Source organism: Phyllobates terribilis, unplaced genomic scaffold (genome assembly GCF_046119375.1).
Source record: "Phyllobates terribilis strain yellow unplaced genomic scaffold, ASM4611937v1 Scaffold_5__5_contigs__length_657084704, whole genome shotgun sequence".
Classification (NCBI taxonomy): Eukaryota; Metazoa; Chordata; class Amphibia; order Anura; family Dendrobatidae; genus Phyllobates; species Phyllobates terribilis.
This window is the reverse complement of record NW_027362765.1, coordinates 374,877,863-374,893,294: the sequence shown is the minus strand read 5'-3', so window position 1 is coordinate 374,893,294 and position 15,432 is coordinate 374,877,863. Positions and strand designations below refer to the sequence as shown.

At 35.8% G+C, this 15,432-nt stretch overlaps 1 gene segment (V, D, J or C); it reads right to left on the bottom strand.

The window, feature by feature from the left end:
- Window positions 1-277: 277 nt before the first annotated feature.
- On the bottom strand, window positions 278-11,684 carry LOC141271578 (T-cell receptor beta-1 chain C region-like). The segment is given in 7 exon segments: window positions 278-489; window positions 693-799; window positions 1,686-1,703; window positions 3,802-4,128; window positions 10,475-10,657; window positions 10,736-10,751; window positions 11,670-11,684. Coding segments are annotated over 7 exon segments (687 nt in total).
- Window positions 11,685-15,432: the final 3,748 nt, after the last annotated feature.

The window sequence follows — 15,432 nt, the reverse complement described above, 5'->3', positions numbered from 1 at the left end:
TATAACTCAGGATCCGTACAGGATCAGTAATGTTATGTATGTACACAGTGACTGCACCAGCAGAATAGTGAGTGCAGCTCTGGAGTATAATACAGGATGCTATTCTGGATCTGTACATGGTAATCTGTTTAATATATTTACAAATTATTACATTTGTCTTAATTTAGACAGGTGATAGATAGATGCTAATTAGCAATACCCTTGCATTCCCTTGTTTGTACCTTATAATAATAACAGATAGGAGTTTGATATTTAATACAGTAATCATTTATTACTGAATAGATACATATTGCACGCAAAGATCCCCACACAATACACAGATATATAGACAATTACAGCTGCTCTGTTACAGTAATGTGCCAATATCGGCTTTTTCCAGATTCCCCTGTTCTATAAGTCTCCGGGGGCTTTTTTCCTCTAACCTCAGGCACAAACTCATTTATAGCTTTGAAGCATCAGCGTTGTCCATTAGTGGGAGCTCGCAATTACCTATAATTGAAAAAAAAGTAGTGAAAAATGTAACAATGAATTATTCCATAAGCCGTAAAATATTACAAATATAAAGAGTTGTATTTGTTATCTTTCTTGCATAAGTTTCACAATAATCATGATCTTTTAATTTCTTGTCCTTTGTTCTCCACCAACATTGACTTAACAGTGACTTCGGCTTTATTCTCTTTTCATGATCTTACCTTTTTCCTCCACAACAAAGCAAGGACAACCAGCGCATACAAGCCGCTTTTGCAGAGAATCATAATGTAGGAAATCTTCCCCTGGTTGATGTGAATGGTGTAGGTCCCTGGAAGTAGAGATACAGGTGTCAGATGGCTCCAGTGTTGAGATCCTCAGACACAATCTATGGGGATTGTACCTGGCTCATGCCATGTTGGAATTACAGGTATCAACTAAATGGGATAAATCAAAGGAAACCCCGTCCCTATGTTTCCGTATTAATAATATTTATCACGGCATTTATAGAGGACCGGTCACTTGTCCAAAATATATATTTTTTACCCGAATCTGGTGTTTTTTGTTTGTTCTTGCACCTCTCCGTTCCTGAGATATGGCCTTTTCTTCCTTCTCTGTAAGTCTAGTCTTGTTGCGAACTGGGTGTGGTCCTCAAGAACAATCTCATGGGGAAGAGTTGAGAACCACACCCACCTGGCTAAATCAGTTAGATTAACATACAGTGTAAAGAAAGCCGTATCTCACTAATGAAGAAAATCAAGGTTATATTCACAGCTGCATTTACACCAGGTAAATAAAAAATACATATTAGTGACAATGGCGGGTCTTTTTTTAAGGCATTGTTAACCAAAATTATACGTTTTTCTGATCCCTCACTCACAAAAGGAGTCTGGTTGTCATTTATCAGTAGGATGTATAGATGTGTGGACTCCTAGACACATTACAAAACCATTCAAAAGGCTGCAATTCCCATCTCAACCTCTGGGTGGCCACAAAGAAACATGTAACATAAACATCTCCTGACAGAGTATTGCAAAATCAAATTTTTTTTTTTCAAAGCCATCATATTCGTAATTTATCATGGATATTTAAAGAGCAAAAATAAGGAAAGTAAACTATCAGGAAAAGGAAGAAATTTGGGAGGTATTGGGATAATAATGTCCAGTTTCTTATGGTTGGAAAATAGTGATTAAGTACAAGACGCAGATTTCACTCACCTTTGGATATGCTGCAATCTGTGAATAAAAGAAAGGATTGTTAGAGTTTAGGATTATTTTGCTGTAATATAAAGTCTCATGTTACATTAAACTTCATATCTAACTTATTATTTACTAGACTGAATTTACTTTCTGAGTGACCATATATTGCTTCAGAGAGGACCTGTCACCAGCTAAAAAGGGGTCAGTGTTTGCTCTTAATTTTATTCCCGCTTCTCCTCTGACTATTTTTGCATTTTTTTTAAGTTTTTCTTTTTAAATCCACCATATGGTTCTAAAAACACAGGTCATTTATTTAGTGCTATTTATTTATTTTTTTAACCAAAGGGGCGTGTCTCATATGATTCATTCTTTGAGGGCGTGTATTTAGGCAGCTCTGCATAATTAACCTGTGAGCACCGCCCCTTTGGTAAAGACCATAAAAATTAGCACCAAATAAAAACTCCCATATCTCAGGAACTATATGGCAGATTTAAAAAAATAAAAATGAAATATTCAGGAGAGCAAAAGCAAAAACTTAATTCAACAATAGTAAGCTGAGCCCACATCTTTCTCGGCGGATGATGACTAATTTAATCAGCCATCATATGCCTCTAACCCGTTAGATCCCGCTGTCAATCTCTGACAAGCCCTGGTAGGGGCACGTATCGTTCCACACTCCCATTGGCACGCCTGTGGTGTCATCACGAGGCGCAGATGGGTGGTCATGACAGTCGAGGGTGTGCTGATGACCCCCTTGCCTCTCATTACGATACTCCTGTGAAAGCCAGCATTTAGACGTTCACAGGAGATCGGATTTTCACTATATATTACAGTGCTGATGCACCTCTATGTATAACTGATCAAATGATCACAGCTTCAAGTCCCCTAAGGGGACTATTAAAAAAGTGAAAAAAAAAAAAAAAGTTTTTAAAAAATAAAAAAAACTCAAAAGTTAAAATCACCCCCTTTTTATCCCATCAAAAATAAAACAATTTAATTAAAATAAAAGTCCGATCTATCAAAACATAAAATAAATTAATCTGATCGGTAAACGGCGTAACTAGAAAAAAAATCACAAAAAAGTTAATAAGAAAACCTGAGAATAGAGATATGTGTATAACCCACAGTTATTAGGGCACGTGTGTATCATTAAGGGAATTCTTTTACTCAAGGACCTCTGTTCAGCTCCAAAGTAGAGAGTCACTGCGACCATGTCTTACAAGTTTGTCCAGTTATTTGAATGTAGAACGTTAGGTGGCCACATGGAGCTTCTAACCAATAGAGATGTATCAGTTGATTTCAAAGTGGCATCAATTTAAGAAAGGGTTTTCTGGATTGTAGAACACTTTAACATAGTTGGATAGCCCCACAGAAGTCTCTGTGATCATGAATTAGCTGTTTGTCCATTTAATTGAATTTGATACTTTAGGTGGCCACAAGGAGCTTTCACGGAGAGTCTGAACCATGCCTCCATTGCCTTTCCATTGGACTGGAGTAGATAAGCAATGATGACAATGGTGTTCAGTCCATCTTGAGCTAAGAAAGGCAGGGGAGGTGTTCTTCAAACTTTCCAAACTGCTCCCCATGTCTTTTAGGCAGCCATTAGAGGACATCAGTTATGGCAACTGTACGTTAGAAATACATAGTCATTTTAAATGTTAAGGGAGGAGGGTTGCTTTAAGTTTTTAGGACCTTTTGTTAAGTTATCAAAAATATGTACTATGCCTAAAGACATAAAGGGGACATAAAGAAAAGTGACCCCCTAAGCTTAAAAATGGCTGTTTGTCTAGCCAAAATCCATTACAGACCCAACATACAAGGGGAGGGTGACAACCAACACATATTAATATTGGTCAATCCTACAGATTATTGGGTGCAATATTCTGATATCTATATTGATGGTTTAAAATAAAGGTTTTGCCAAAAAATTTCAATAGCCAAATTCATTTAGTGGCCAAATCATGCCTTCATGTTGCCAGTCAGCTAAGTATTCTGTATTTGATAACAATTGGCTCGAAATTCTAGTCTACCTCTTGTCAATCTATCGCATCATACATGGTCCTTCTCGTTTTGAATCCCAACTTGACATCTAAATTCCCTGTGTCAAGTCATGCTCTGTTATGGTTTCAATTACCTGTTTCTCCTTTCACTTGTGCACTGCTTATTGTTCGATTGTAAAATCCAGCCCGGCATTCAAATTTGGATTCTGGATTAAAATATTCTGATCTGGTCAGCGTGAGACGTTTGCTGGTGGAGTATGAAAGAGCACCTGTTTTTTTTTGCGGGACCGGCTCGTATAAATTAATTCTTTCAACACCGTTCACAAACCATGTGATTTTCACATGTTCTGGGAAGAAATTGCTTGCAACACAGACCAATGATATGAAACTGTGCTCTTCAACTTCTTGTTTGCTTGGCCGATAGATTGAGACTTTGGGGTCTATTACGTCTTGATTTGGTTCTATGAAGAAAAATATAAGTCAATGAAAGCTTGAAAAATAAATGTTTCCGCACATCGTGCTGATATCACCCAATTTATTCACATTCATCACAAGTATACTGTAAAGTGTTAGCCTATAGATGAACTGTTCATTGGTTTGGCAAGTTTTGCTTCTTCCTGAATATAGCCAACCATTAAAGTTGTACTAGCATGGTCAAAAAGTTAAACAAAAAAAATTATATATATATATAGATTGGCCACTGATTGGCTACAGTAGCAACATGATGTCTTCACCAGAAGAGAAAATAAGTGACCCAAGCAGAGGTATGGAGAAGGAGAAGTAAGTGAGTGTATTTTTTTCCAATGCTGGGGCATTTGGTAAAAAAGGAATCCTGAAAAGTTTTTTTTTATATTTTTGAATATGTGATCTGATCAGTTTCCAACTCCTGCCATCCTCATTGATTGGTTTGTCATGCTCCTTCCCCATTTCCACTTTATGTGTGTAACCAGGTATAGCGCCATACATTTGCTTGTGTCTGTGGCTGGTATTGCAACTCACCTTCATTTTACTATCTACTCTATCAATATTACAGCCTAGGAAAATTACTTTAAAAAATAAGGAAAAGACAGTTCCAAATATGACATTTTTTCAATGGTGAGGGAATCAGTGAAATTGTAAGGCTTCCTTCGAGTATAATTTGGACAACTCCATACTTGAAAGTAACATAATAATGAAAGAGAAATAGTAAAGGATCAATATGTCTGCATCCTATATCTAATTATATGTCATCAAAGCCTCATTCACAAGGCAAGAGCCTCTTTGGAGGCACTTAGGGTTCCTATAACCGTTATGTGCCACCACATGATGCATCTGAATACCACCGTAATATGTTAGTTATCAGTCCTGAAAGCAATGCTCTCTTACACCTCCATATTGTGGAACCCATAGACTTCTATGATTGCTGTATTGTGAGCCTAATATGGCTGGTATAATGGCGTCATCATTATTTGGAAATCATTCTAGTTTTCTAGATCTCACAAGACTTCTTGGCAAAGTCCACTATGAAATAGTTATAAAAGCCAAATTAGCCATGTCCAAGTCAACCGAAGCTGCAGCACTAAAATATGGATCCCTAAATCACCCTCAACTGATGCATGTACAGCCAATATGGCTTCTTTGAAATAACAACTAGGCAAATTGTCAGGTTGTCAGGTTAGGATTTCGAAAAGGGAGCCAGCCTGGTCATGGACGCCTTTGTCTTCTCCAGTTACCAATGTAAAACACAGTTTATTAGGAAGCTTATCTTTTAATATCAAGTCACACTTTTGCCATAGTCCATTAATCTTTAAGTATCAACTCTACATGTAGCAGAGCAGAACTTATCTAATTTGCGAACAGTGGCTACTCATGGTCATAACTGTTGGGTTAGTGCTCGTTCGGCCAATGGCTAATCCTTCCAACTCCCCTACAAATATGTAAATTGTGCTGAATATACATATTTAATTTCATCGGAATATTAAGATAAGTGGCAGCCCAAATTTCCATTGGGACAAAAGACTGGACAAATGGAATCTAACATGACAGATCTTTTTTTGCCCTGACATCTATCATCGGGAGACTGTTGAGTTACCCCTAAATATATAAGAACTTATATATATATATCATAAAAGTTGGACAATTCTATCACCATTGACTTAATGAATATGGATTTGACTTTACATGCCTAAAGTGCCTATAACCTAAATGTAATCTATGGATAATATATCATAATGTCTTACAACTATGAAGCCTAAATTTGGCCACGTGCCTGACCCAAGTATAGGGTTTTTATGAGACCATCTAAGAGCAATATATCTAATAAAAATCCTATTTAAGGCTCTTTCAACCACTTTTTAGTACAAAAACAGCTATAAGATATTATATAAAAATGAGATAGTCTAAGAAATAAAATATAAAACATGGCCGAAAAGTATATTTACAACTAATTACAAAAAAACATAACTTTTTTTTGGTGTGGAATTATTGAGAATAGAAAAATTAATTTTCTCTTCTTAGAGATAAATGAAACACATCATAAATTATAAAAAGTAGAATATATATTTATATAACATAACATATAAAATACTGACACCAATCAAAAGACAAAAATAGAATAAAAACATTTTAAATCAAACTTTTTTTTTGCATTCATTAAACTTATTGCCGTTACCACTAACCGCGCTGTGAAAAAGTTAGAATAAACGTTGTACATAAATATAATATTCTAACTTGATAAACTGTCAGAACTATTTTTCTCTACAAATATACAATTTTTCCACATTTTTTCCCCATTTTTTCTTCTCTACTTTACCATTAAATGTATCTTTTCAATTGTACTGAACAAGATTTTGCTCCAGATTTTTTGAATATTTTCTCAAACTGCACTTTTACCGTAGTGATTTCTATATCTATTTCTCTTTTTTTAGTCTCCATTTCACATGCAATACATATATACATTTAAAAACAATAATTTAAAAAAATAAAATAAAAATATCCAATTGTATATAAATATGCCCAATATGTAAAAAAAGAACTATTTTATAAACTCTCATTTAATTTGCTTTAATTAACTTACCAATCACTGAAACCACTGTCCCCTGTCCAAACTCTTGCTTGCTTCCAGTGTTCACAGCCAAATACTTATGTCTAAAAACCCTTCTAACTTTTTAAAAAACTTTTTATTTTATTTATTTTTGGCATAAAATCTTACAAACTTACCGAGCACTGTAACAACTGTTCCACTTCCAAAGTAGACGGTGGAGGTTGTCACAGTGGGTCAGGGTAAACAGGAAACCTCATGTATGCCCTTGGACATTAAGACACGAGGGGCTCAATACTATACAACTCCTTGACTGCACTGTATATAGGGGACTTCTATTACATTCATGGATTATGTGTTTACTGTTCACACTGATGTTTTCCCTGATTATTTCCAGCTCGTAGTTGAAGATAAATCATACAATCATAACGGCAGATTTTTGTAAAGAGCAGCTTATAATTTCTATTATGGTGCTGCCCCAGTCCCCACAATAAAATATCATGTTACAAAAACATGATTTTTCCAAGCTTGTAATTTATGAATTTATTTAATTCGATTTTGTTTTTACAGATTTCAGATTTTTTGGTGTCTTATTTTAATGACTTATCACAGTTTTTTGGATCATAGACTAGGCAATATACTATAGAGTAACCGGCTACGGCAACTTATTGATGCCCATGTTACAGCCAAAAGAACCTAAATACATTTTTCATATAATTCCACTGAACCAAATGATAAAATATTAAACCCTTAGGGAGTTTTGTCAGAAAGACCATTTTCACATGTCCCACATTTACGGTCCGAGTATAGATCACAATGACTAAATTAGCCGAGGGTCTCCTGACACGATCTCGATGGCTTCATAGACATAGATGAAGCTGTTGAGTTTGGGTCAGGAGACTTGTGGCCGGTCTGACATTGTGGACTATACTCAGACTGTGAATATCAGATGGTTAAAAAAAGTCTAAGAGGTGTTGAGAGATTTTGTGAAATTCCAAATATGTTTATCTTTCTATGAACAATTTAAGTCTTTTTTTTCAATTATACCAATAAAAATATTTTTGATGTGATATTTGCATTAGAATAAATATATTTTTAAATGTATATTAAATTTAAAAATAAATTAGAAGAAGTATATAGTACATTGTAATATTTTATCTATTTTTTTAATTTGTATTTTTGACCGTGATTGTTATTGAATAATGCATTCCAAAATGAGATGGGAATAAGAGGTTAATTAAAATTAAATTGAAGAATGACATTAAATATTATTTTAGAAATAGGAGGTTACAAGATTGTTTTATGTTTTGGATTTTTTACACTTACCTAACACACTCAGGATTGTACCACTTCCAAAATACTGTCTCTCGGTATTCACAGTTGCAAACCACAATACTAAATCTCTCCTATATACATATAGGCACTTGAATCAAGTAATATTTTTATAATTTCTTGAAGACATAAGTAAAATTTAGAAGATTGAGTTCTAAGTGTCTGTCTTGGGGATTAATCTAATTTAAGGCGAATTATACTCATAACGATACCCGGATCATAAATTTTAGCCCACTTTTGATATTATGAATATAAAGTATTATAAAAGAAGAAATAAAACAATATTACTTACCAAGAACTGATAATATGGTGCCCCCTCCAAATTCAAGCTTGGCAGCAGAGTTCACAACGGCACAACATTGTATAAAAACTTACCGAATTCCCAAACTTACCCAAAACACTGACAACTGTTCCACTTCCAAAGTAAGCAACAGAATTTCCTGCACAGTAGGTAAACTCAATAAAAAAACACCCTCACTTTCAAAAGAAGAGATCCCAGGGACTTTGATGAATGTTTTTTATTTTTATTTTTGGCCATTACCTATTTCTAGCCAAGTTTCATCCAATGTTATAGCCTATTTCTTTACCGGGCTCTCTCACCACCTCTTTATGACAATCATTAGTGTTGTTTGTTGAGCACAATTTAAAGCTTTAATTTGAGCTGAAGACTGGACTATATGGACAATTTGTCATTCAATGTCACAGTCATCTTGGAATGAAGTCATCTTGGGTCTTTATACACTGTTTCGAAACATGGACTTGTCTGATCTTTTAGAACTTAGCAATATCCCAAGGGTAGAGTTTTTGTAAAGTGCTTATATTAATTTCAATCATGGTGCTCCCACTACCCACAATGTTATAGTCTGCTACAAAAATTGTTCTCTCGTTCTTGTGTGGGCACATTCCATCCTAATTTTTTCCTACTAAGTTCGCAATTGTTTGCTCATTTTTAGGACTCTCTGAGTCTATTTTCTCATCTGTATGTTTCAGGTTTCCATAACTGATAAGTTTGATTTTTTTGACTTGTGGTAATATCTATCATTCTGTATTTGGTAATATCAAAGGCACTACAAAATCTATATTTTGGTAAAATTTGCTTCGAATTTTTTTAAATCGAAAAATTATTTGATGTCTCATTAGCAATGAACATCATACAATCAATAAGAAAAGACATTACTTTGTCTAATAATATATAAATGTGATGTTTTATGAAGTTATTTACCTATACATTTCTATTTTTTGCATTGCTATTTTTTTTCTAAACGCTTTTACACATTTTAACATCATTTTTCATTTTGGATATTTGACCCAATTTATTCTTGTACCAAGAGTCAGTTATCTTGGTCTTACTCCTTGCCTTAACCTATTATTACAAGTTTCTAAATCCTCTTTATAACAGTAATGGGTCGTTCTTTATCAAATTTAGTATTCATTCCTATTTAAAAAGTATAATTTATTAATTTGAATAACTTACCTAAAATTGTCAGGATTGTTCCACTTCCAAAATATTGTCTTTCATTTCCGCTCACAGCCAGGAATGCCGATACTAAATCCTACCCCTTTAGCTGCCACCAACTGTCCCCACGAAAAGCTCTAATGTGGATAGCAACCCCAGAAAAAAACTACCCCTTCCATAGTCAGGCTTAAACCTAGATGAAATCATTGACTCATATCAGTTATAAACTCTATTTTTATAGCCCATGTACTCCCCTAAAACACTAATAGTGGTCCCACTCCCAAAGAACAAAACAGAGGCACCATCTCACAATGCAGCGCTCTCATAGTAGTCTTTCTAATTTCACAAAAGTCTCAACTAAATCCTTGACCAGATCTTTTCTTAATTCTTCAAAGAATGTTCTAGATATTACTTACAAAGTTCTTCACTAATGCCCTATTCTAAGATCTTTATGATCTTGGCTCTTATTTCAATTGGAAGTATCTGATTAGGGTACAATAGGGCGACCAAAGAGGGCCTATCTTTAACTACTTTCAAGAAAGGTAAAGTCTAGCATCAAGTGAACCAAGGTTTTCATCCGTGAAACCTTAATGGCCCTGTTTAGGTTAGTTTTGGTCATTGGGTCAAAATCTTGACTCTTTGTAGGACTGGTCTGACCATGTCTTTGAATGAGCTATATGTATTGAACTCCAGGAGTTGTACAGAGTATGTTTTATGGACATGTACAGCACAGTCCTCAAGTTACATTCTAGGAAAATTTTGAATATATGAGCTCTGGTACATGTTGGATTTAATTGACTCTTAGATAATGAAGCTTGGGGAACCTTATGGAGCACTGGCTGTGCCAATACAATGTTGTATCTTAAGACATATCTTTCATTAAAGGGATTATAATCTATTCATATAAAATACTATGAAACATAAAACAATTACTGCAGTCCTAAAAAAAGTCATTACTAGACCCAATTAAAAAAAATAAGGCTTGGAATAATCTACTCACCCAGCACAAATAAGATGGTCCCTTCTCCAAAAAACAGTCTGTTAGAGCCAGTATTCACAGCAATGTACTTCTGTATAAAATCCACAGCTTCCTCCCAGGTGTTCAGACTGGAAGGCTTTGAAATGGTGATACTGACCCCATACTGGTTAACAATTCTGCTACTTGTATGCTTATATTGTAAACCTTAGTTTCAACATCTACCGATAATGTGTAGACTAGACGTTGACATAACAAGTCAACTATTTTACAGCAAATGGTTACTTAGCTTTTCTAGAGCCTATGAAAAAAAAATCACCTAACTTATATTACATTCATGGCGCACATTGGCGTAAAACACAATTTTCTTGTCACACCCCCTCAGGATTTAATAATCGAAACCCTTTTAGTTAATATTTAGAAGTCATGTAGCAACTTACCCATTACATGCAGCAAAGTCCCTCCACCAAAGTATTGGGTGTCATAGGAACACACTGTGAAGAGTCGGCACCAAATCTGGATTAGGCTCATTGGTGCTAATAGGAAATACTTTACGTTCTTTTGTTTTCTTTGCAGTGATGGTAAACCACTACGTTTAGGCTCTATAAACACTTAAGTTTTAATTTTGGCACTATTTATAGTCATTTTTTTGGAAAACTTCAACACAGATAACTGTAAAGAGGTAGGGAATGGGACTGTAAGCTAAAATATTCTTTAATGCCAAGGAAAGAAGCAGTTATTTTTCTTAAAAATGGGAAAGGACTTATGACCTAATATACCCTTGGAAAGGTTACTACTACTCATCCTATAGATCCAAAGACATTGGACTTGGTCATGATATGGTAAAAGTTAATTTAAGACATTGCATAGGGTTAATGAATAGATTTCTACTAAAAGAACCCCAATCACCATATCAACACCCAACTAATTCTTGGTGACTGACTCATAAACTCAAATTATATCCATTATTTACAATGAAGGCTTTCTTTATCAAATTTTACCCCATTTATAATGAAAAATACATTTCAATAATGGGGACTCTGAATTGGAGTTTACATGCACAAACACTCTTAAGAAGCCTTAGAAGGTTTTACCAGTCTCAACAAGAAGGACGACCATCCACATTCACTTACTAATATAGTGATACTGACAATGACAAATGACCTACTGATAAATGTAAGGAATATTTTATAGACGTAAGTCTATCACTTACACTTACCTGGTACAAATACATGGCTCCCGGATCCGAAATACTGTACACTCTTGCAACAGTAATAAAGCTCTGACCATTGTGAATTCCATTCGAAACTTTTTTTTGCCAAAGCAAACTACGCTATGCACCAAATCATAGCTTTACTATTTGATAAAGACAATTTTTGAGGTGAAATTTTGGTATCAACTAGGACAACAAGACTTGGAAAACCTCAGAATATTTTCTGCTCTTTCTTATACCCCATTCTGTAACTCTATTTGTAACCTAACTTCACAGATTTATATGTACACCATCCTCAAAAATGTCTCCTTTCAATAAATTGAATCAACCTTTCTGATTACCATTGACTTTTTACAGAAGTGACCTGTTCCTCTCAATCATCTTACCCAGCACAGAAAGGATGGTTCCAGGTCCAAAATCTTGCCTCTGGTTGCTCACAGCTGACTATGACTGTATAAAAACTTCCATTTTCAGACCATTAACATTTCTACCATATTCGATTACTTTGAGGTCATATGAACCATAAAAAAAACTTACCCAAGACGCTGACTACAGTTCCAGCTCCAAAGTAAGCAGCAGAGGTTATCACAGAGGCAAAACCCTTTCTGAAAACCTATCTGTAAAGTATGACATTATCTTTTAAACCTACTTATCTTACTCATCACAGAAAGGACATTCAGCGTCCATGATGAATGTGTAAAAAATTCAATCAATTACGGGTAGAAGAACTTTTTGAGACCATCAAAACTTACCTAAAACACTGACTACAGTTCCTTCTCCGAAGTAAGCAACAGTGGTTGTCACAGAGAATTGACTCTCTTCGAAAACCTACCTTGTGAGTTTTAGTATGGTCCTTACCTAGCACAAAAAGGGCTGTTCCAGCTCCAAATTCCAGCTTTTGGGCATTCACAGTGCAGCATAGCAACATAAAAACTAAACCCAAAAGAAGATAGATTGCACCGAGACCATAAAAACTTACCCAAAACACTAACCACTGTTCCTGCACCGAAGTAAGCAACCGTGTTTGTCACACAGACAAAGCCTGCTCTTAAAACCTGTTATTCCTAACTTTGTTGTCCCTGATTTGTACCATAATTGGCCAAGTAGATGTTTTCCCCAGAATGTAAACCCATTTCAAACCATTTTCATTAATAAAGTTTGGTAATCTTTACACATTTTAAACCTGTTTGTGAATATAGACAAATATTGACTTCTTTTATATCCAGACCATCGTCCATGTAAAGTACGACTGTGACCAACCAAAGGATTAGCCTATTTTGGTAATATTATGAAAAATCCCTTCTGGAAGACCAGTCACAATTTGGATGGAGAAGGTCTCAAGATATTAGGAACTGGGTATAAATCACTTACAAAGAAAACTTTATTCGTCTTCGTTCTCCAAAAACTTAATCACTCTTTGGCAATGTCAAACCTAGTAAATCAATTATACCATTTTTACCAATAAATATGGCAGTGTATTAGGCTACATCTAAGTCATCCAATGTCTCTTGAGCTTAAACGTCTCAAAAAATTTACAAGCAACTTATTTTATATTTCCAGATTCAAAACGAATTTTTGAGTGTAATAGAAAATACAAAAAATACTGACCTAAAACCGAAAGGACCGTCCCTCCTCCGAAATACGCTTGATAGTTACACAGGGTTGATGGCCAATTCAAGAACCAAAAAGTTGGCAGTAGATGAAGTTTATTCTACCCTGGCTAACTCTAAGTGGAGTTTTATAGTCACGCAAATAGACCAGAAAAAAATAATATCGGTCAACACTTACCCAGGACGACAAGGGCTGTTCCACTTCCAAAAGCAAGAGTAGCTCCATATGAGGTCACAAAGAAATTTCCAAGAGCAAAAACTTGCAAGTTGAATGTCTATGAATCCAATGTCCATCTACATGTACAAGGAATCATGTCCTGCATAATGCTCCATTTGAATATGTTGTCTAATAAAAAAAAGATTGAACTTACAAGATATGTTTTTGTTTCATCCATAGCTGGATGAAGAGTTTAGATACCGTATTTCCTTCAACCTTTATACTCAGTATCTGAGTTTCTTCCTCTGTTTCTCATTGCCTCTGATGATCTTCTTTGATCTTAGTTTCAGAATGAATCCTTCTGCATTTCCTATCCGACCTCTACAGCCCTTATTTTTCAGCATCTGAGCTTCTCACCTTCTCCATCCTCAACTTTAACAACAAACTTTGTCTCATATTTTTCATTTTCACTTATCAGTTTTCACATAATTTATTATCCCTTTGTTATCTTTTATGCTCAGGCTTTTCATTGACTTCTTGTATCCAATCATCTTCTTTGTTACATATCATTTCTTCAAGATATATTTTGACATGTTATTTGTGATGAGCGAGCACTAAAATGCTCAGGTGCTCATTACTCAGTAGTGTTGAGCCACCCCCGTAGTGTTCGGGTTCGGTTCGGTTCGTCGAACACCGGGATGTTCGAGGAACTGTTCGTCGAACTGTTCGTCGAACACCTTAGAACACCGTCGAACACCGTTAAAACCAATGGCAGGCAAACAAAAACACATAGGAACACATAGAAAACACCTTCAAAGGTGTCCAAAAGCTGACAAACTGCTCAGAAGACGCTTTCTTTAAAAAAGCCGGCCGGCAATTCAGCAGCGGCATACACCGGTACCCGACAATTTAGACATGAAGGAATAGAGCATCACACATAGATTAGATAGATAGAAACATGTCAGTCACATATATATGAAGTACAGTGACAGTGTTGCTTACTGTACTTGTCATTTAGTGTAAAGGATTTATTAAAAAATATAATAGTGTTTTCGTGCACCGTCTCTTTAAAAAAGCCGGCCGGCAATTCAGCATCTGTACCCGACAATTTATAACAGACAGAATAGAGCTTCACACATAGATTAGATAGATAGAAACATGTCAGTCACATATATAATAAGTACAGTGACAGTGTTGGTTACTGTACTTGTCATTTAGTATTAAAATATTTATTATTAAAAAAAATTGGCGTGGGGTTCCCCGTAATTTTAGTCTCTAGCGGAGGTTAAGCAGACAGCTGGGGCAGATGTTTGAAGCCTGGGAAGGGGGTAATACCCACGGAGCTTCCCAGGCTACTAATATCAGCCCCCAGCTGAATACTTAGCCTTTACTAGCTATTAAAATGGAGGACCCCCCCAAAAAAATGACGTGGGTCCCCCCTAATTTAATAGCTAGCAAAGGCTAGGCAGACAGCTGGGGGCTGATATTAATAGCCCAGGAAGGGAGCCATGAATATTGGCCCCCTCCCAGGCTAGAAACACCAGCCGTCAGCCGCCCCAGAAATGGCGCATCCATAGGATGCGCCAATTCTGGCACTTAGCCTCGCTCTTCCACGCTGCCCTGGTGAGGTGGCAGGGGGTAATAGGGTTGGGGTTGATGTCAGCTTATAATGCCAGCTGACATCAAGCCCAGGTTAGTAATGGAGAGGCGTCTATAAGACACCCCCATTACTAACCCCATAGTCAAAGTTAAAAAAAAAACACAAACACCCAGAATAAAGTCCTTTAATTGAAATAAAGACACAATTCTTTATTGTTCTAAATTAAACCATACTTACCATCACGCCCATTCCAGCTGAAGCCAACGATCTCCTGCAATAAAAGAAAAATAATAAAGCAACCTCATCCTTACCTTTCCATGGTTCCCAGGACAGCTTCAGCTCTGCTACATCGAGATGACAGGCTGGACCGCAGCAGAACGCTGCCATCCAGCCTGTCAACCC